The sequence below is a fragment of the Musca autumnalis genome, unplaced genomic scaffold (assembly GCF_047663935.1).
Source record: "Musca autumnalis isolate F117 unplaced genomic scaffold, ASM4766393v1 scaffold_4, whole genome shotgun sequence".
Lineage (NCBI taxonomy): Eukaryota > Metazoa > Arthropoda > Insecta > Diptera > Muscidae > Musca > Musca autumnalis.
This window is the reverse complement of record NW_027411977.1, coordinates 239,897,800-239,920,528: the sequence shown is the minus strand read 5'-3', so window position 1 is coordinate 239,920,528 and position 22,729 is coordinate 239,897,800. Positions and strand designations below refer to the sequence as shown.

At 38.3% G+C, this 22,729-nt stretch overlaps 1 protein-coding gene across 5 annotated transcripts in view; it reads left to right on the top strand.

The window, feature by feature from the left end:
- The window catches only part of comm3, a 162,721-nt gene extending 143,317 nt beyond the window's left edge, over nucleotides 1-19,404 (top strand). For all 5 annotated transcript variants that reach the window (XM_073986419.1, XM_073986420.1, XM_073986416.1 and 2 more), the window contains one exon: nucleotides 18,541-19,404. In XM_073986419.1, the coding sequence (XP_073842520.1) occupies nucleotides 18,541-19,172 (632 nt within the window). In that variant the 3' untranslated portion in view covers nucleotides 19,173-19,404. The remainder of the gene's footprint in view (nucleotides 1-18,540) is intronic.
- The last annotated feature ends 3,325 nt before the right edge of the window (nucleotides 19,405-22,729 follow it).

Here is a 22,729-nt window from a genome sequence, read left to right as displayed (position 1 = left end):
TAGAAACGTAATCTAAAACGAACCCTGTTTTATTTGGTACAAATCGTATCGGGGAATAAAACAACGTCTACACGGAGATTAGTTAAATCTAATTCCGTAACAATTGGTGTCAGCAGTGAGATTACGATCATCCTACAATGAAGTTTAAGGATCTGCGAGTGGAAGACTTGAAGAAGGAGCTAAGTAAGTTGGAGTTGTGTTCTACTGGCAACAAGGCCGACCTACAAAAACGCTTGTTGGAAGAGTTCGAACGCCGTGGAATGAACATCGATGAATATGAGTTCGACGGTAAGGAGGAAGTCGAGTTATCGGCAAAGGGCGAATCCAGCGTTGAGGAAGTTTCGTCGGTAGCTGCCAGGGGTGACGATTTGAAATCAATGCTGGCTATGATGATGCTGGAAATGAATAAGAAAAATGAAGAAACTTCCAGGCTTATGGCGGAAATGAAATCTGACAACTGTAAGATGTTAGAAGAGATGTCTAGAAAGAATGAAGAAACTTCTAGACTTATGATGGACGAAATGAAAGCAGAAAATTGTAGAATGATGGAAGAAAATTCCAGTAAAATGTTGGAAGAGATATCCAGAAAGAGCGAAGAAAATTCCAGGAAATTAGAGGAAAAATTAGAAGAGAACTCTAGAAAAATCTCTAAGGGCATGGAAGAGAAACTAGAGGTAAATTCTAGAACAATTAACGAGAAACTCGAGAACATCACGATGGTGATTGAAAAGAGAGTAGAAAACGTGGAGGTACAAATTAAAGAGTTGGATAAAAAGATTTTGTCTGTTGACGAGAAATTTCTGGCTCAAGATGAGAAGATTCTGGGCATAGAAAAGAAAATGTCGGAACTGGAAATTAAAGGCGGTCCAGTGAGAGCTATCCATAACGCGTTAAAAATTAAGCCTCCAGTGTTCGACGGCTCTACCTCTTTCAATGTGTTCAAATTACAGTTCGAGACAGTGGCTGCTAGAGATTCTTGGAACGACAACGACAAGGCGGTATCACTCCTTATGGCATTGAAGGGTGATGCTGCTGACGTATTACAGAGTATTCCCGCCGCTTCTAGGAACAACTATGGAGATATAATGGCTGCTCTTGAACGTAAGTACGGTAGTGAACACAAGCAAGAGATCTACCGAATGGAACTGAGGGGAAGAGTCCAGAAGCCAAATGAGACCTTACAAGACTTTGCGGCTGATATAGAGCGGTTGGCGCAGTTGGCATATCCAGGAGAGACACATCCATTGGTGGACCGCATAAAGATTGAGACATTTGCAAGTGGTATTCGTGATCCAGAGATAAAATTTGCGACGTATGCGGCACCAATGGGAACATTTGCAGAAACCGTGTCATTCGCCCTGGCCCAAGAAACCGCGAAGATGCTGGTGAAACCTAAAGCTTACAACGTGCGGAGGCTGGAAGTTAAGGACAACAATTCCCAGACCGTTGTCGACCTGCTGAGAGATGCACTAATGCATGTGAAACGAGGGGCTCCTAGAACGAAAAAGACTTGTTATAACTGTCGTAAAGCTGGACACATTGCACGAGAATGCATATTGGAACGACCAAGGCCCAGATCCACCTCACCGCCTTCAAAAAGCGACGACCAACCGGTGGCCAAGAATCTGGAAAGGGTGACATCAGGTGAATCAAATAAAGGGAATTCCGTCAATCACGAGACGCTGCTGGCAGAGGATGAAAATGATGGTCCCACAATCTCTATAGCCATAGTCCAACAGAAGAATCACAACCTAACGGTTAAAGGCTTCATCAATGGTGTTTTGCGTAACTTGACTTTGGACACCGGTGCAGCAAAGTCCATTATTAGACCGGATTTGGTAAAAGGGAAGGTATTGCCGTTAAATGGAGTTAAATTGCGGACGGCCACAGGCGAGACTACAACGGTGCATGGAAAGGCCTACCAAAGACTGAGCATGGGTAGAAAATCTGTAAATTTCGATTTTATAGTGGCCGATATTGTGGACGAAGTTATACTTGGTGTAGACTTCATGATTGCCTTCGATATCAACCTGGACATAAAGCACCGCGTGATGACTTGGTCCAATGTGGAAATACCGATAAGTGTGGGCTACAACGAGAAAAGCAAACATCGCCCAAAGGCAGAATCCGGCGAGATCGCTGTCGATGTCCGTACGCTGAAGGTGGAAGCCGCCGACAATTGGCCAGTAGGAAAGCGCAAAAATCCAGCAACGAGGACGAGAAAGCGAAGATGTATGTCGAGGAAAGGTCCATCGAAAAGCGGCCGTACAGCAAGGAAGGACGAGTCTGATGAAGACCAGGTGGCACTTAGGAAGGTGACCACGAAGAAAGAAGGTATAGCATCGCGATTCCTGGAGAGAAAGCAACATCGTCCAGAAGAGCAAGAGTCCAAAGCTGACGCAGTAGAGGGTACATCTAAATCAGTTGCCACCACTACAGAACGAGAACTGCATCTAGTCAAGAGGAACAGGCTTAAGCGGGAGGCAGTGTTACCAATGCCCATACCACCGAGAGGGAACTGTGCCTATTCGGGACGAACAGGCTTAAGCGGGAGGCAATGTTACGAATGTAACTGATAGGTTTAAGTTAGTTTAGTTTAATTTCCGTTAATTTAAAAATTTGAATTATAACGTAAAGTTTGTATTACGCAGTTACTTTATTTAAGCAACAACAACTACCATGTAGAACTCTCTTCATCATTCTAGTCGTTACATTACCTTTTGTTAATGTTCTTTTGTTTGTTTTGCCATAATAATGTAATTATCGTTTAGTTCCTACTTCTTGTATTTCGTGTAGTTGTTTGTTGTTGTAATTACGTCATTACTGTGCTTGTCTACTTGTATGTATGTGAGTATGGTTGTTCGCTTAGTGCGAATGTGTGTCTGTGTGTTCGCTGCATAGATTCGAGAGGTTGCCATATGTTCTAGTTATTTCTAGACCAAGGAGATTTTGGGTATAAATAGAGTTACGAATGGCAACATTGAGTTGAGTTGTGTTTTAAGCGTTGAACTGAACAGATCGATTAAAGAAGTGCTGCGTGCTAACTAGATACAAGCTGTGTGCTTAGTAATTAAAGTCGGTTCTGAATAAGTGTAATAAAGTAAATAAAGCATTGTAGAAACGTAATCTAAAACGAACCCTGTTTTATTTGGTACAAATCGTATCGGGGAATAAAACAACGTCTACACGGAGATTAGTTAAATCTAATTCCGTAACAATACATATTTTATAATTAATATTTAGGCGTTACCCTAATGTAGGTATATGTAAGAACCACTTTGTTTTCGGGTTGCCGGTTCGTATTTCATTCCTAAATAACCTTTTGAAATTGTACTAAAAAATTGTTATCAAGATTTTCCATCTTATTAAATAAGTCTTACATTGTAAAATTTGTTTACTTTACGACCGTTCATAATTTTTTCTATTACCCACAACTCTTTTTAAATAGCATCTCAATAACTGTAAAAATACATATTAAGAAACCAAACACTAACACACTCTTTAAAGATTGTGTTCTGAGTTTCATATAACCACTTCAAAATTTTATTGCAGCACAACACAGTTTTTTTCCATTCATAATAACTATACCCCACTTCACTCGGAATCCTTTGCTGCTTGGGTGGGTGGGTACGATTTTTGTTTACACGTTGTTGTTGTTGTTACCAATGACACGCATGAAACCAATTGACATTTCATAATTCTAACACATTGAGAGTCCGATAATCCACAGTTTTTTATGCTTCTAATGATGTTCTTGTTTTTGTTCGTGTGGTCTCATAATTTCAATATGTTGCCTACCATTCATTCTAATATTTTATGTAGTTCTGCGTTTGCCATGGTTCTTTTTGTGGTTTGTTCGAAAAAAACATTGCATTTTTATTGTCCACAGGACACAATTGTAACGGCTATTATTTTGCGACACATATGTTTTTAATGCCAAATATCGGCGGGATAGTTGGAATGAAATCGAAAGCAAACACAAGTAAAATTTAATGAAGAAGTAAATAACCATGAAATGCTATAATGAATGTTGAATAAAGGGACAGACATTTATTGGGCTCTTATTGAAGACCTTCAACACTTTTTTACAAAATTTTCAAGGCTTTCTATAGAATATATATAAGGTCTCTAAGGTAACGGGCATTCTATAGACGACAATTAGAGTTAATTGTAAACGACCATAAGGGGTTCTAATAGAAGACTTTTAGGACATCATATAGAAGATCTTTTGGGTTTCTAATGGACGACCCGTAGTACTTCTTATATGAGACCTTAATGTCTTCTTATAAAATGCCTTTAGGACTTTTTATAGCAGGTCCTTAGGGCTTTTTATAGCAGGTTTTTAGGATTTCTTATAAAAAACCCTTCGAGTTTCTAATATATAGAAGTCTCATAAGTCTTATTATAGAAGTCCTCCAGGACTTCTTATTAATGTGCTCTAAGGCTTTTGAGCACCTCTAATATAATACTATTAGGGCTTCTTATAAAAGATCGGCAGAACTTCTTATAGAGAAACTTTATGAAGAAACTGTTGGATTTTTTAAAGCATCCAAGGAGGGTGGATTATTGGCCCTTAACTGCCGAGTATATGGGTATATCGGGTAGATGGTCTCATAGGCCTTATATTGGCTAGTAGATGGGCTCATACGTCATCTCCTGCCTAGCAGATGGGATCATATGCCATCTACTGCAGGGTACATGGGTTCATAAGGCATATAATGCGACGTCGATGAGCTCATAGCCCCTTATGCTCAGAAGATGAGATCATAGTCCATCTACTGCCCAGTAGATGGGCTCATAGGCCGAATACTGCCCAGTAGATGGGCTCATTGGTCATCTACTGCCTAGTAGGTGGGCTCATAGGCCATCTACTGCCCAGTAGATGGGCTCATAGGCCATCTATTGCCCAGTAGATGGGCTCGTAGGCCATCTATTGCCCAGTAGATGGGCTCGTAGGCCATCTACTGCCGAGTAGATGGGCTCATAGGCCATCTACTGCCGAGTAGATGGGCTCATAGGACATCTACTGCCGAGTAGATGGGCTCATAGGCCATCTACTGCCGAGTAGAAGGGCTCATAGGCCATCTACTGCCGAGTAGATGGGCTCATAGGCCATCTACTGCCAAGTAGATGGGCTCATAGGCCATCTACTGCCTAGTAGATGGGCTCATAGGCCATCCACTGCCCAGTAGGTGGGCTCATAAGCCATCTACTGCCCAATAAATGGGCTCATAGGCCATCTACTGCCCATTAGGTAGGCTCATAGGCCATCTACTGCCCAGTAGATGGGCTCATAGGCCATCTCCTACCGAGAAGATGGGCTCATAGGCCATCTACTGCCCAGTAGATGGGCTCATAGGCCATCTACTGCCCAGTAGATGGGCTCATAGGCCATCTACTGCCCCGTAGATGGGCTCATAGGCCATCTACTGCCCAGTAGATGGGCTCATAGGCCATCTACTGCCCAGTAGATGGGCTCATAGGCCATCTACTGCCCAGTAGATGGGCTCATAGGCAATCTACTGCCCAGTAGATGGGCTTATAGGCCATCTACTGCCCAGTAGATGGGCTCATAGGCCATCTACTGCCCAGTAGATGGGCTCATAGGCCATCTACTGCCCAGTAGATGGGCTCATAGGCCATCTACTGCCCAGTAGATGGGCTCATAGGCCATCTACTGCCCAGTAGATGGGCTCATAGGCCATCTACTGCCCAGTAGATGGGCTCATAGGCCATCTACTGCCCAGTAGATGGGCTCATAGGCCATCTACTGCCCAGTAGATGGGCTCATAGGCCATCTACTGCCCAGTAGATGGGCTCATAGGCCATCTACTGCCCAGTAGATGGGCTCATAGGCCATCTACTGCCCAGTAGATGGGCTCATAGGCCATCTACTGCCCAGTAGATGGGCTCATAGGCCATCTACTGCCCAGTAGATGGGCTCATAGGCCATCTACTGCCCAGTATATGGGTTTATAGGACATCTACTACCCATTGGATTTGCTCATATGCCATCTACTGCCCAGTAGATGGGCTCATATGCCATCTACTGTAGAGTATTTAGGCTCATTGACGACTTATTATACATCTACATAATATTTTGTATGCTTGGATCAGGCACATTTTGTAGGTTTGGTTGACTCATAGTTGAAACATAAGTTGAATTTCGGTCTGGCCCTTGTGTGGAATACTTTATAATAACAAATATAACTTTACAAAGTTTAAAGGAATTCAAAATTTAAAATTACAGCAGTCTTCTGGCTTTAAACTTTAATGTAATAGAATTTTTGTGTTAGAAACCACCCCTCACTCTCTCACACCCCGCAAAATTCCGACAAATGTTACTAAACATTAAAAGTTGCTTTTTGGAAATTTGAAAACCTAAAAATGCTGACACTGAATATTTTGTCCAACTACGAAGCAAGAAAATGCCTTAACGCTGAGGTAGTTACTTTTAATACAGCCAGCCCGTGGTTGTTGATGTGGCTGGTAGCGGTTAAGCGGTGGTAGTTTTGGAACACTCTGATGGAATTAATGAAATTTCATTACACACGGTCGAACACACAGCCACACACACTCGCATAGACAAACATAGTTATTGCCTTTTCCTAGTTCATTTTTTGGAAACGTTTTGTAATTTTGTAAAGTGCAACCTGTTTAAACATATGCTCCTGCTGATGGTCTCATCTGGCAAACCTCATACCTCTACTCGGGCAATACCAACGAAGCAGTTACCGCCTAACCACCCTCCCTTAAATGTAAACAAAAAGGTAACCGGCAAAACATTTACATGCAATGAAGTCTGTTTTTTTGTTTTTCGGTATCAACCCCCTTTTCTGGTGGAGAGATTTGTTGCGCTTTTTATGCCGGGTTTAGCAGGCAGCTAGTGGTGTGGGTGGAAGGAAGGTAATCTCAAATGTTACGTTTTTTTTGGTGATGGGGCAAATCCTTGTTTATTGTCTCTTGGCAAAGTGATTGAATGAATGAATGGATGGTTGGTTGGATACATGGTTGGGGACTAAGGTATTCCCCAGTCTGTTACAAGTGATGACTCATCCCAATGCCAAAACATGAGAATAGAAATAAAAAATGAAAACAAAAAGAGCAACTGCCATGTCACAGATCCAAAAAGTTTCCAACACTTGGTCCTTTGATTCTTTGCTACAAATAAAATTTTGGGGAATCCCTTGCCTAATGGCCAAAGGGATGTTTGTTGTGTGTGCAACATTTTACACCCCTTTGTGTTTATTTCATATTTTCGAAAAATTATAAGTGCGTAATCTTCCGCAAAAGGTGTTGTTTTATTATGTACAATGGCTGATGCGAACACCCCCAACCTCCTTCCCCACCCATCCTAGCAAAGGAAACATTTATTACTACATTTATTACAGCTGTCTACCCGACTGTCTGTTTGTCTGCCTTTGGGGTCTGTTCCTTCGTTCGTCCATGGTCGTTCATTGGGGTCCAATTGTTGTGAAATTGTTACAAAACGTGTTACCATTAAAAATGAAAAAATGCATATTTAAAACTTCTATCTCCCGCTCCATCCAACCCATGATGAGGGGGGTTTTTAACAAATAATTCAAATATTTTGAAAGCTTTACTTTTACTGTTCTAATAAATGTTCCTTTTTCGTAGTGTTTGAGGTTAGATGAGTTGGACTTGGTGGTTGTTTGTTTGTTTTTCGGTCGCCTGGTAAGAGTGGATATTGTGGTCTCCAAATGTTACTTTATTGTCTGTGCCCTATGTGTCACAAACGAAGTGACATTTTGAAAAATGATACCGACGAAAATGCAATTAATTTTTTATTTTGATTTTCATGTGGTCCCAACTAACATGGATGGAAAACAGGGAAATGGTAATAGAAGGCAAAAATTCAACTACAAGAATTTTAAAGGTTTCAGAGATTATAGAAAAGGTCATATATTTCTCTATTAGCAAAAAGAACACTGCCCATTTACTCAGCAGTAAATGGCCTATGAGCCCATCTACTCGGCAGTAAATGGCCTATGAGCCCATCTACTCGGCAGTATATGGCCTGTGAGCCCATCTACTCAGCAGTAGTAGATGGCCTGTGAGCCCATCTACTCAGCAGTAGATGGCTTGGAGCCCATCTACTCAGCAGTAGATGGCCTGTGAGCCCATCTACACGGTAGTAGATGACCTATGAGCCCATCTACTCGGCAGTAGGTGTCCTATGAGCCCATCTTCTTGGCAGTATATGACCTATGAGTCCAACTACTCGGCAGTAGATGGCCTGTGAGTCCATCTACTCAGCAATAGCTGGCATGTGAGCCAATTTACTCAGCAGTAGGCGACCTGTGAGCCCATCTTTTCAGAAGTAGATGGCCTGTGAGCCCATCTACTCAGCAGTAGATGGCCTGTGAATCTAACTACTCAGCAGTAAATGACCTGTGAGCCCATCTACTCAGCAGTAGATGGCCTGTGAGCCCATCTACTCAGCAGTGGATGGCCTCAGAGCCAATCTACTAAGCAGTAGATGGCCTGTGAGCCCATCTACTCAAGAGTAGATGGCCTGTGAGCCCATCTACTCAAGAGTAGATGGCCTGTGAGCCCATCTACTCAAGAGTAGATGGCCTGTGAGCCCATCTACTCAAGAGTAGATGGCCGGTGAGCCCATCTACTCAGGAGTAGATGGCCGGTGAGCCCATCTACTCAGGAGTAGATGGCCTGTGAGCCCATCTACTCAGCAGTAGATGGCATGTGAGCCCATCTACTCGGCATTCAGTTGTAACTATCGAAGTTGACGGACGTGTTTTTATCATACGCATTGCGGCGAGTTTTTATTTTTATTCCCCTTTGTTTTTTTTTTTTTTCTTGTTGGAGTATTTTTTCTAAAACTCAAATATGGAACCTTTGCAAGTACCAACAATCGTGTGTTTCAAGTGCAAAACACAAATAACAACTCCAACATATGTTTGGTGTCGCAACTGCGATAGAAAATTCCATTTCTCACCATGCTCAGTGCTGTCAGAAATGAGTTATAAAACTATGGGCACAACTAAAAAGCTAGAATGGAAATGTGAAATATGCAAACCAAGGCAAAGAGTAAGCAACAGCTACCATGCACTTGTGTATGAACCTGCACAGCCAAATGAAAAAACATCACAACAACCACAAGCTAGGTCACAACAACAGCAGAGAGATGAGGAGAATGACGGTTCAGACGAAGTTCTCAACGACAACAGAAAACGTTTCAGAGACGAAACAGCAACAACGTCTAACAACAGCATCACAACAACTTGTGTGTCGAATTGTCACAACAACAACAACAAAGAATATGCAGTACTTAGGACAGATATGGGAGAGATCAAAACAGCAATGCAAGCAATGATCACCAATATGAATGCGTTGACTGCGTCAAACAGTTACATGGCAGAGAAACTAAATGCAAGCCTCGAGAAAATAAATGAGACACTCTCAAACATCTCTACACAGGTCGTTGAACTTCAAAATAAAGACCTTGAGAAGAGCAAGCAAATTAGAGAGATGGATATAAAGATACGAAGATTAGAGCAGAGGTCGTTGGAGAGAAATGTCGAAATAAATAATGCTAACGCAGCGACAATGGAAGCAGAGACTGTGGTTAAAAAAATTGCTGCTTCGGTTGGCGTTGATGTAAATCAGAGTGAGGCAGAGAGCATTTTTGGGTCTCTCTTGTGCTCTCAATGAGCGTAAATTTGTTGTTGTTCACAACGTGTTAGCATCTACACAGGCTGTGAGCGACAACAAATTTACGCTCACTTAGAGCACATGGGCTCTCTTGTGAGTCACAATGCCTCCTCCTGATGTAAATGATGGTCACATCGAAAATGCATATAATATTAAAAGCAAAAACAAGATCGTAGTGGAGTTCTCTTCTTTAAAGAAGAAAAAAGAAATGATGGATAAATTGAAAAGGCATCGGGTAGATGAGAATGTACTGGATGACAACAATGACAACCCTACAAACAGATACGTCTATGTCAATGATGAACTGACTGGAGACAATAGGCGCATCTTATGGATGGCAAAAGTAAAGGCTAAGGAAACTGGATGGAAGTATGTTTGGGTGAAGGATGGGCGTATATACGCAAAAAAAAATGAAAGCTCAACAAAAATAATTATAAACACCGTAGCAGATATTGAAGAGATCATTACACAATAAATCTCTCGGTTAACATCTTTTTTTCTCACCGTTCTACTGCGAACATTGTTCAAAGTTATAAATTATCTGCCTATTTTTTAAACTTTTTTTATGAAAAAAGAAAAAACGAAATTTTTTCTGCCTATTTTTTATACTTTTTTTATGAAAAAAGAAAAATATTGAAATAAAAATCAAGAAATGAATTCTAGAAATGAAACTCTCAATTCTTTTAATGAACTGGATGAGCATATACAGAACAAAAGGATTTCGGTAATATGCATGAATATTCGTTCTATCAGGAAGAATTTTATTGAATTTTTAACTAGGATTAATAGCATAATGAAGAAATTAACAATAATTATCCTCACAGAAACCAATATATGCGATGATGAAACACGTTTTTATGAAATAAATGGCTATAATTCGGTTTTTCTGAACAGAAAAAATAGAGGAGGAGGAATAGCTGTCTATATAACAGATCAAATATCGTTTAAAAGTATTAATATAAATACTGAATTTATGGAATCTCTGCAAGTTGAAATATCATTAAGTGATAACAAAATTGTAACAATCTTTCCTTGCTATCGGCCTCCAAATTTAAATATAAAAAACTTTATTGAGGAAATGGATAAATGCCTTAAAACAATCAACAAAAAACAAGATATAATATTAGCTGGTGATATGAATTTGGATATTATGTCAAATTCCATGTCAGCAAAGAAGTATTTGGATATGTGCGCATCGAATGGCCTGGAATGTGGTATAACTGGTATAACAAGACAATGTGAACGCAGTGGAAGTAAAACGTGTATTGATCATCTGTTTATAAGACATAATTCACGAAACTGTGTAAAATCGGCCATAATCGCCACGACGATATCTGACCATTATGCCATATTTGGATGTATTGAAAATGAAACCATGCCAACAAATACGCCCAACCTAGCATTGGGGAAACCAATAATTAACAATAAAAAAGTGGACAGATTCATAAAACAAGTAGATTGGGCTAGTATAGCCTATGGAAATAATGGAACAAATGATATATTTAACAAAATATACAACATGTTTAATGAAATTTACAAAAAGTCAACAGAATTTAAAAAGATAATGAGAAATAGAAGCGGGCAGCAATGGCTAACTGAAGAGCTACTGAGCTGTTGCAAAACCAGAGATAAATTATATAAAAAGTATCGCAAAAGTAAAAGCGCAGTCAATGAAAAGCTATATAAATCTTTCAACAATCAATTGAACAAAAAAATCATGTTTGCCAAGAATTCATATTACTACTGTAAATTTATCCAATGCAGAACCAATATACGCGAAACTTGGGCAACTATTAACGAAATTATTGGAAAGAAATCCAATAGTATAGATGAAACTGTTAAACTTAACTTCTCAAACCGAAACATTCTTGAAATCACCGAACTTTTTGCTCAACAATTTAAAACTAACGTCGAGAAAATAGTACATGTGTGTGATATAGAAACTCTCCCAACCACACAAACACATATCCTTAATTCAATTTTTCTTGAAAACACAGACGTAATTGAGGTAAAAAACATCTTAAAAAGTCTGAATACTCGGAAAAGTGCGGGAAATGATGGCATTCGCGCAGTGGACCTTAAACATAATGCGGACTTAATATCACCAATTCTAACTGAGCTAATAAATAAAAGCCTGAACGAATCAATTATTCCAGATCTTCTGAAAATATCAGTTGTTCGTCCAATACACAAGAGTGGTAGCAAATCCATCTGCGAAAACTACAGACCCATTTCCATTTTACCAGCCATCGAAAAGGTTATGGAAGAAATAGTAGCTAGGAGACTAAATAACTACTTAACGAAACACGACATAATAAACCAAAACCAATATGGATTCCAAAAAGGAAAAAACATCAATCAACTACTGGGAAACTTCACAAATGTTATAAACCAAAACCTTTCGGAACAAAAACAGTGTCTGGTCATGTTCATCGATTTTAGCAAAGCGTTTGATACTTTGTCACATCCCAAATTGCTAAGCATTCTTGAAAATAATGGAGTAAGAGGTCACAGTCTAAACTGGTTTAAACAGTACTTAAACTGCCGAAGCTTTAAAGTAAAGATTGATAACCAAACAAGCAGCAAATACATGTCGGATTATGGAGTACCGCAAGGTTCAAAACTTGGACCTATTTTATTCATAATATATGCAAATAATATGGTACAGTCACTCGAAGATAGCATTACGTTCTCATACGCCGACGACACGGCCATAATTGTAGCGGATAAATCCATACGTACGGCAGAAGTCAGAATGCAAAATGTAATGAATAAGCTGACAAGATGGTGTCACGACAACGGATTGGTTATTAACGCAAATAAAACAAAATTAATGCATTTCCGACCGAAACATATACCTTCCACAGAAATCTCCATAAAATTTAACAATTACGACTGCCTTCACCGTAGTACTTTCGCTCAGCAACAGAGAGATGACAACTGCACAACACAAATTGAAGTCGTAGAAACCTTTAAATATCTGGGAATACTATTAGACTGCAATATGAAATGGAAACCTCAGATAGATAACATTAGAAAAAAACTACGAAAGTCGTCGTACGCTATATATCACTTGAGTAACTGCGCCCCTTATCATGTGTTGCGACAAGCATATTTCTCGCTCGTCGAATCCTACTTACGACATGGGATATCGGCCTGGGGTAACGCATCGAACTGTCGAACCCTTCAACTTGCTCAAGATAGTATTCTTAAAATGCTTAAAAAAAGTCTACATCGATCAGAAGAAAATCAGCAACAGCAACAAAATGGAAACATATACAAACATCTTCATGTACTAAACATAGAGGGCCTGTACAAAACAACCATATTAAACGAATTTTATGATGACAAAAACATACTGCAACGAATAGACCACACTCAGAATACTAGACAGCGTGCTGAAGGGAGATTCAAGGTACCCTGTTTCAAAAACGACTACGGAAAAAGATCACTAAATGTGAGCCTCCCTACAAACATGAATAAAATACCAGTATCTATACTAAATATAAGAAACAAATTCAAAAGAAAAAAGCTGATAAAACAATTTATTATAAATTCACATTAGTATTTCTTACCTTATGAACTGAAGTAATTATAAATGTATTATGAATTATACTACAACTGAACAAAAACTGTTTATAATATTTGTATATAGTCAAATTACTTTTTAAGTTATCCTGCAGACAAGCCTTTAGCTTCGCGGGGTTAATGAATTGTATATGAGCTATATGAATGAATAAATAAACAAATTAAAAAAAAAAAAAAAAAAAAAAAAAAAGTATATGACCTATGAGTCCAACTACTCGGCAGTAGATGGCATATGAGCCCATCTACACGGCAGTAGATGGCCTGTGAGCCCATCTACTTAGCAGTAGATGGCCTGTAAGCCCATCTACTCGGCAGTAGATGGCCTGTGAGCCCATCTACTCGGCAGTAGATGGCCTGTGAGCCCATCTACTCGGCAGTAGATGGCCTGTGAGCCCAGCTACTCAGCAGTAGATGGTCTGTGAGCCCAGCTACTCAGCAGTAGATGGCCTGTGAGCCCATCTACTCAGCAGCAGATGGCCTGTGAGCCCATCATACTCAGCAGTAGATGGCCTGTGAGCCCATCTACTCAGCAGTAGATGACCTAAGAGCCCATCTACTAGGCAGTAGATGGCCTAAGAGCCCATGTACTCGACAGTAGATGGCCTAAGAGTCCATGTACTCGACAGTAGATGGACTGTGATTTCATCCACTCGGCAGTATATAGGCTGTGAACCCATCTACTAAGCAGTAGATGGTCTGTGAGCCCATATACTCAGCAGTAGATGGCCTATGAGCCCATATACTCAGCAGAAGATGGCCTCTGAGCCCATCTACTCAGCAGTAGAAGGCCCGTGAGCCCATCTACTCGGCAGTGGATGGCCTGTGAGCCCATCTACTCAACAGTAGATGGCCTATATGCCAATCTACTCAGCACTAGATGGCCTATGAGCCCATCAACTCGGCAGCAGATGGCCTGTGAGCCCATCTACTCAGCAGTAGATGGCCTGTGAGCCCTTCTACTCAGCAATAGATGGCCTGTGAGCCCATCTACTAAGCAGTAGATGGCCTGTGAGCCCATCTACTAAGCAGTAGATGGCCTGTGAGCCCATCTACTAAGCAGTAGATGGCCTGTGAGCCCATCTACTCAGCAGTAGATGGCCTATGAGCCCATCTGCTCAGCAGTAGATGGCCTGTGAGCCCATCTACTCGGCAGTAGATGGCCTGTGAGCCCATCTACTCGGCAGTAGATGGCCTGTGAGCCCATCTACTCAGCAGTAGATGTCCTATGAGCCCATCTAGTCGGAAGTAGATAACCTATGAGCCCATCTACTCGGCAGTAGATGGCCTATGAGCCCATCTACTCGGCAGTAGATGGCCTATGAGCCCATCTACTCGGCAGTAGAAGGCCTATGAGCCCATCTACTCGGCAGTAGATGGCCTATGAGCCCATCTACTCGGCAGTAGATGGCCTATGAGCCCATCTACTCGGCAGTAGATGGCCTATCAGCCCATCTACTCGGCAGTAGATGGCCTATGAGCCCATCTACTCGGCAGTAGATGGCCTATGAGCCCATCTACTCGGCAGTAGATGGCCTATGAGCCCATCTACTCGGCAGTAGATGGCCTATGAGCCCATCTACTCGGCAGTAGATGGCCTATGAGCCCATCTACTCGGCAGTAGATGGCCTATGAGCCCATCTACTCGGCAGTAGATGGCCTATGAGCCCATCTACTCGGCAGTAGATGGCCTATGAGCCCATCTACTCGGCAGTAGATGGCCTATGAGCCCATCTACTCGGCAGTAGATGGCCTATGAGCCCATCTACTCGGCAGTAGATGGCCTATGAGCCCATCTACTCGGCAGTAGATGGCCTATGAGCCCATTTACTCAGCAGTAGATGACCTGTGAACCCTTCAAGCCTTAAAAATATTCTAAAAGAAACCCTCATGATCTCTAAGGGAAGCCAGGTTAAAGTATATTTTCTTTTAATCCCTATAAGTATGCTTTAATTTTACTTTAACTTATCTTAAAATATCAGCTGGTATAAAATGTTTCTTAAATTCTTTAAATACCCACATATTTTCCTCTCTCAAGGCCACTTGAGTAAGCTGTTTGTTTTCCCCATATCCTTTCATCTCGTATATCCTTATCTGCTGGCTTTGCATTGCCTTCTCCAAAGGGACTCTTTAAATATTATATTTCATCATAAAATATGCTTACATACCACTCGTTGAGTTAATATCAACAGGGGAGTAAGAAAAATAAAATGTGACCTTGTGTGTATGTGTTTGTGGAACGGAGGGTGTGATGTAGGGAGCAAACGTAAGACAAATTCGGTGAATGAAAAAGTGAATGTGCAGAAACAGGAGAGGAGCCACCTGCTTTAAGGTCGTGCATTGTCATATTTTGGCTACTTAAAGAGATGTGGATGGAAATTTCCTACAATTAAAGTTAAAGTGGATGAAATAATAATAATATTTTAAAGCCTATTTATATGCGTTATTCTAGGGGATATTAAAAAATATATTTTCTAATTAAAATCGGACATGTTATGTGGTAAGGGGGAAGGCCATCAGTATAATTTCTGTTCTGGGAACAGTCCAACTAAGGTTTGTGGGGCATACTTTCAGGCGCAAAACAATGGACTACCTATATAAAAATGAAGATCAGATTACCGGATTCCATTCTCTGAGAATCGATGAAATAAAGCGAGAATTGGAAAATTTTTAATATTTGAGTGCTCCTACTACGATAATAACATAAATATATTTTTTATAAAAAGTAATATGAGAATGAGACGAGAACGGTCAAGCAGGAATTGCCTACCCCAATCCATATTAATTCTAATCATTGCTATGTATTTGTAAATTTGTTGAGAATAATTTATAAGGTATTAGAATCAAAATAGTAGTCTGATACTTTATAAATTATTCACAACAAATTTACAATTTACAAAACACTCCAAAATTCTACCCAGCCCTCCCTTTTGTTTACTCCTGGGACAATTGACACTTGCCAGCACTTAAGTGCTGTGAAGTTTGGAGTTTTCATGTACCCCGTTAATTGACTTTCATTATTGCTAAGTAATCCACCACTGAAAGGGTGGATTCCTTTCATTCCCTGGATTACTGTTTAAATGAGGAATTGAAATTTTTTAAACATAAATACCGAATGAAAAATGTCTGTCTGAAATTGTAGTGAAATGAGTAAGGTTGTGTATTAATCCCAAATGTAAACAAATTCCAATTCAACTAAACTCGCCTGCCGACCACCCTTTTAAATGGAAATAATTTATTGCCAAACAATAACAAACAAACAAACAAACAAAAGAGCAGGCGAAATGTAAACAATAAATATTATTATTAACACTAATTAAATTATGGCCAGGGAATTTTAGGTTAGGTTAGGAGAGGTTAGGTTAAAGGGGCTGAGGAATTTTCGTAGGGGATACAAAAATATAAGTGGATTTTCAAAGATTTTTTACTCGAACCACAAATAACAATAAGCGTGGATTTTTTAAAGATTTTTTGAGAGACCTACAAACAGCAATAGGCGTGAATTTTTTGAAGATTTTTTGCTGGACCTATAAACAACAATAGTCGTGGATTTTTTAAAGATTTTTTGCTGCAACTATAAACAACAATAGGCGTGGATTTTTTAAAGATTTTTTGCTTGACCTATAAACAACAATAGGCGTGGATTTTTTAAAGATTTTTTGCTGCAACTATAAACAACAATAGGCGTGGATTTTTTAAAGATTTTTTGCTGCAACTATAAACAACAATAGGCGTGAATTTTTTAAAGATTTTTTGCTGCAACTATAAACAACAATAGGCGTGGATTTTTTAAAGATTTTTTGCTTGACCTATAAACAACAATAGGCGTGGATTTTTTAAAGATTTTTTGCTGCAACTATAAACAACAATAGGCGTGGATTTTTTAAAGATTTTTTGCTGCAACTATAAACAACAATAGGCGTGAATTTTTTAAAGATTTTTTGCTGCAACTATAAACAACAATAGGCGTGGATTTTTTAAAGATTTTTTGCTGCAACTATAAACAACAATAGGCGTGGATTTTTTAAAGATTTTTTGCTGCAACTATAAACAACAATAGGCGTGGATTTTTTAAAGATTTTTTGCTGCAACTATAAACAACAATAGGCGTGGATTTTTTAAAGATTTGTTGGGAGACCTAAAAACAACAATAGGCGTGGATTTTTTAAAGATTTGTTGGGAGACCTAAAAACAACAATAGGCGTGGATTTTTTAAAGATTTGTTGGGAGACCTAAAAACAACAATAGGCGTGGATTTTTTAAAGATTTGTTGGGAGACCTAAAAACAACAATAGGCGTGGATTTTTTAAAGATTTGTTGGGAGACCTAAAAACAACAATAGGCGTGGATTTTTTAAAGATTTGTTGGGAGACCTAAAAACAACAATAGGCGTGGATTTTTTAAAGATTTGTTGGGAGACCTAAAAACAACAATAGGCGTGGATTTTTTAAAGATTTGTTGGGAGACCTAAAAACAACAATAGGCGTGGATTTTTTAAAGATTTGTTGGGAGACCTAAAAACAACAATAGGCGTGGATTTTTTAAAGATTTGTTGGGAGACCTAAAAACAACAATAGGCGTGGATTTTTTAAAGATTTGTTGGGAGACCTAAAAACAACAATAGGCGTGGATTTTTTAAAGATTTGTTGGGAGACCTAAAAACAACAATAGGCGTGGATTTTTTAAAGATTTGTTGGGAGACCTAAAAACAACAATAGGCGTGGATTTTTTAAAGATTTGTTGGGAGACCTAAAAACAACAATAGGCGTGGATTTTTTAAAGATTTGTTGGGAGACCTAAAAACAACAATAGGCGTGGATTTTTTAAAGATTTGTTGGGAGACCTAAAAACAACAATAGGCGTGGATTTTTTAAAGATTTGTTGGGAGACCTAAAAACAACAATAGGCGTGGATTTTTTAAAGATTTGTTGGGAGACCTAAAAACAACAATAGGCGTGGATTTTTTAAAGATTTGTTGGGAGACCTAAAAACAACAATAGGCGTGGATTTTTTAAAGATTTGTTGGGAGACCTAAAAACAACAATAGGCGTGGATTTTTTAAAGATTTGTTGGGAGACCTAAAAACAACAATAGGCGTGGATTTTTTAAAGATTTGTTGGGAGACCTAAAAACAACAATAGGCGTGGATAAAGATTTTTTAAATATTTTTTTTAATATTTTTTTTTAATATTTATAAATTATTAGTTTAACTAACTTATTAAAATCGTTTTCACAATTGTTTATAACCCTTATCCTTTCCAGATCGCACAAACAATGCCGAACCAGTTGAAGTCTGCCGTAACTGCCCTCCCAACTATGAAGTGGAATCCCTACCATCCTATACCATTGTATCTGGTCTTCCAACATATGATGATGCCATAGAAGAATTCCGCAAAGCAGGCATAATACTCACCCCTCCGATACCGATTATTAAAATCTTCGAATCCAAAGATTCCAAAGATATACTCAACATAGAAAGCGGTAACAATGAAGGTGACAATGTATCCCTGAATTCGACAAATAATTGTACCTGTGGTGCCAACAGCAACAACACGACTATCACCAGCAACAACAATAACCTGCTACTCACACCCACCACCAATAATACCCAGTTTATTGAATTGTCTCCAGAACAATTGTCCCAGCTATCGCAAAAACGTTTATCCTTGCAAATTGCCTTTCCACAGGTGCCTCAAATATCGGGTCAATTTCGTCGCCATTCTCGACCACGCATTGATATGCGTAATAATTTGTTACGTTCAAGAATTGGAAATGTTCCTGCCTATGAAGGCCTTCCCGAAATACATCGTAGTTCGTCAACATTCTCTTTGGCCAATGAGCAGCGGAACATCAATATGGCTCTGCATATGCAACATCGTGGTTCCTTATTTTAGTTGAGGAGAGGCGGAGAGAGAAGAGTTTCGAGTCGTAAAAAGTATTCATTTAGGAGTTAAGAAGAAAAGCAATTGTACTTAAATTAAGTAATATTTTGTGTGTCTTTGTGAAAGCATAATTGTTATATAATGAGTGAGCTGTTAAGTTTGTGTGCATGTTCGCATGTTTTATTTATAAATATAAACCTATGTATATTTAATATATTCTATACAATAAGTTAAAAAATAAAAATGAACTATAAACCTCCATGGACGAGGGTAATGAAGGAAAAAATGGTCTTTAAATATTGTTTGAATTAACAGCCTAAAACTGTGCTAAAATATATGTTAATAAAAACCCTTGTTGATAGGCTTTAGTGGTTGAATGTAAAAGCTATTGTCCTGTTATAACAATAACAAGGCCAATGTTAAGTTACATTGACAATATGGCAACATTGAATGTGAATAACGTTAACGGACATTTGAAACATTTTACTTTATGGTTTGTGTCTACGATAAGCGGTCGTATAACAGACGTTAAATAAAAAACAACAGTAGGCGTAGATTTTTAAAAAAATTTACTCGAACCTTAAACAACAAAAGGCGTGGATTTTTTAAAGATTTTTTGCTCGAACCTTAAACAACAATAGGCGTGGATTTTTTAAAGATTTTTTACTTGAATCATAAACAACAAAAGGCGTGGATTTTTTAAAGATTTTTGCTGCAACTATAAACAACAATAGGCGTGGATTTTTTAAAGATTTTTTGCTGCAACTATAAACAACAATAGGCGTGGATTTTTTAAAGATTTTTTGCTGCAACTATAAACAACAATAGGCGTGGATTTTTTAAAGATTTTTGCTGCAACTATAAACAACAATAGGCGTGGATTTTTTAAAGATTTTTGCTGCAACTATAAACAACAATAGGCGTGGATTTTTTAAAGATTTTTGCTGCAACTATAAACAACAATAGGCGTGGATTTTTTAAAGATTTTTTGCTGCAACCATAAACAACAATAGGCGTGGATTTTTTAAAGATTTTTGCTGCAACTATAAACAACAATAGGCGTGGATTTTTTAAAGATTTTTTGCTGCAACTATAAACAACAATAGGCGTGGATTTTTTAAAGATTTTTGCTGCAACTATAAACAACAATAGGCGTGGATTTTTTAAAGATTTTTGCTGCAACTATAAACAACAATAGGCGTGGATTTTTTAAAGATTTTTGCTGCAACTATAAACAACAATAGGCGTGGATTTTTTAAAGATTTTTGCTGCAACTATAAACAACAATAGGCGTGGATTTTTTAAAGATTTTTTGCTCGAACCTTAAACAACAAGAGGCGTGGATTTTTTAAAGAGTTTTTCCTACAACCAAGATTTTTTTGCTCGAACCTTAAACAACAAAAGGCGTGGATTTTTTAAAGAGTTTTTCCTACAACCATAAACAACAAAAGGCGTGGATTTTTTAAAGATTTTTTTACGCGAGCCATAAACAACAAAAAGCGTGGATTTTTTAAAGATTTTTTACGCGAGCCATAAACAACAAAAGGCGTGGATTTTTTAAAGATTTTTTACGCGAGCCATAAACAACAAAAGGCGTGGATTTTTTAAAGATTTTTTGCTCGAACCTTAAACAACAATAGGCGAGGATTTTTTAAAGATTTTTTCCTACAACCATAAACAACAAAAGGCGTGGATTTTTTAAAGATTTTTTGCTCGAACCTTAAACAACAATAGGCGAGGATTTTTTAAAGATTTTTTCCTACAACCATAAACAACAAAAGGCGTGGATTTTTTAAAGATTTTTTGCTCGAACCTTAAACAACAAAAGGCGTGGATTTTTTAAAGATTTTTTGCTCGAACCTTAAACAACAAAAGGCGTGGATTTTTTAAAGATTTTTTGCTCGAACCTTAAACAACAAAAGGCGTGGATTTTTTAAAGATTTTTTGCTCGAACCTTAAACAACAAAAGGCGTGGATTTTTTAAAGATTTTTTGCTCGAACCTTAAACAACAAAAGGCGTGGATTTTTTAAAGATTTTTTTACGCGAGCCATAAACAACAAAAAGCGTGGATTTTTTAAAGATTTTTTACGCGAGCCATAAACAACAAAAGGCGTGGATTTTTTAAAGATTTTTTACGCGAGCCATAAACAACAAAAGGCGTGGATTTTTTAAAGATTTTTTGCTCGAACCTTAAACAACAATAGGCGAGGATTTTTTAAAGATTTTTTCCTACAACCATAAACAACAAAAGGCGTGGATTTTTTAAAGATTTTTTGCTCGAACCTTAAACAACAATAGGCGAGGATTTTTTAAAGATTTTTTCCTACAACCATAAACAACAAAAGGCGTGGATTTTTTAAAGATTTTTTGCTCGAACCTTAAACAACAAAAGGCGTGGATTTTTTAAAGATTTTTTGCTCGAACCTTAAACAACAAAAGGCGTGGATTTTTTAAAGATTTTTTGCTCGAACCTTAAACAACAAAAGGCGTGGATTTTTTAAAGATTTTTTGCTCGAACCTTAAACAACAAAAGGCGTGGATTTTTTAAAGATTTTTTGCTCGAACCTTAAACAACAAAAGGCGTGGATTTTTTAAAGATTTTTTGCTCGAACCTTAAACAACAAAAGCCGTGGATTTTTTAAAGATTTTTTGCTCGAACCTTAAACAACAAAAGGCGTGGATTTTTTAAAGATTTTTTGCTCGAACCTTAAACAACAAAAGGCGTGGATTTTTTAAAGATTTTTTGCTCGAACCTTAAACAACAAAAGGCGTGGAATTTTTAAAGATTTTTTGCTCGAACCTTAAACAACAAAAGGAGTGGATTTTTTAAAGATTTTTTGCTCGAACCTTAAACAACAAAAGGCGTGGATTTTTTAAAGATTTTTTGCTACAACCATAAACAACAAAAGGCGTGGATTTTTAAAGATTTTTTGCTACAACCATAAACAACAAAAGGCGTGGATTTTTAAAGATTTTTTGCTACAACCATAAACAACAAAAGGCGTGGATTTTTTAAAGGTTTTTTTCGTGCAACAATAATCAACAATAGGCGTGAATTTTTTAAAGATTTTTTTGCTGCAACAATAAACAGCAATACGCATGGATTTTTTAAAAATTTGGTCCCAACACGCCAATAAACGTTTTACGATACCTTTTCTTACCTCCTGAATTCCTCTACATAAATAAGTTCTCTAATAACAATTTGCATTACTATTTGTTTTATTATAAAATTATTAATATTTAATGAGTTAATATGTGCTTCCTACCGGAGAGCATTTGTAATTTATAAATAGCTTTCCTGGCTAATTTTAGTTAGGCTAGCAAATGCTACCGTCGGCCAGCTACAACGCACAACTGATAAAAGCTAATTGTTCTAATTTGACTTATAATCAAAATAACAAACGACGCGCACAACCATACAATAGCTCGAAAATACATACAGACGTGAGTAAGTAACACAACAAACATGCAACAACTTTTTCCACAACCGCACCACATTACACACATTGTACTGACGTGTCCTTTTTCCGGTGGCTATGATTATTCAATTCATCTGCAGAAGCTAGCC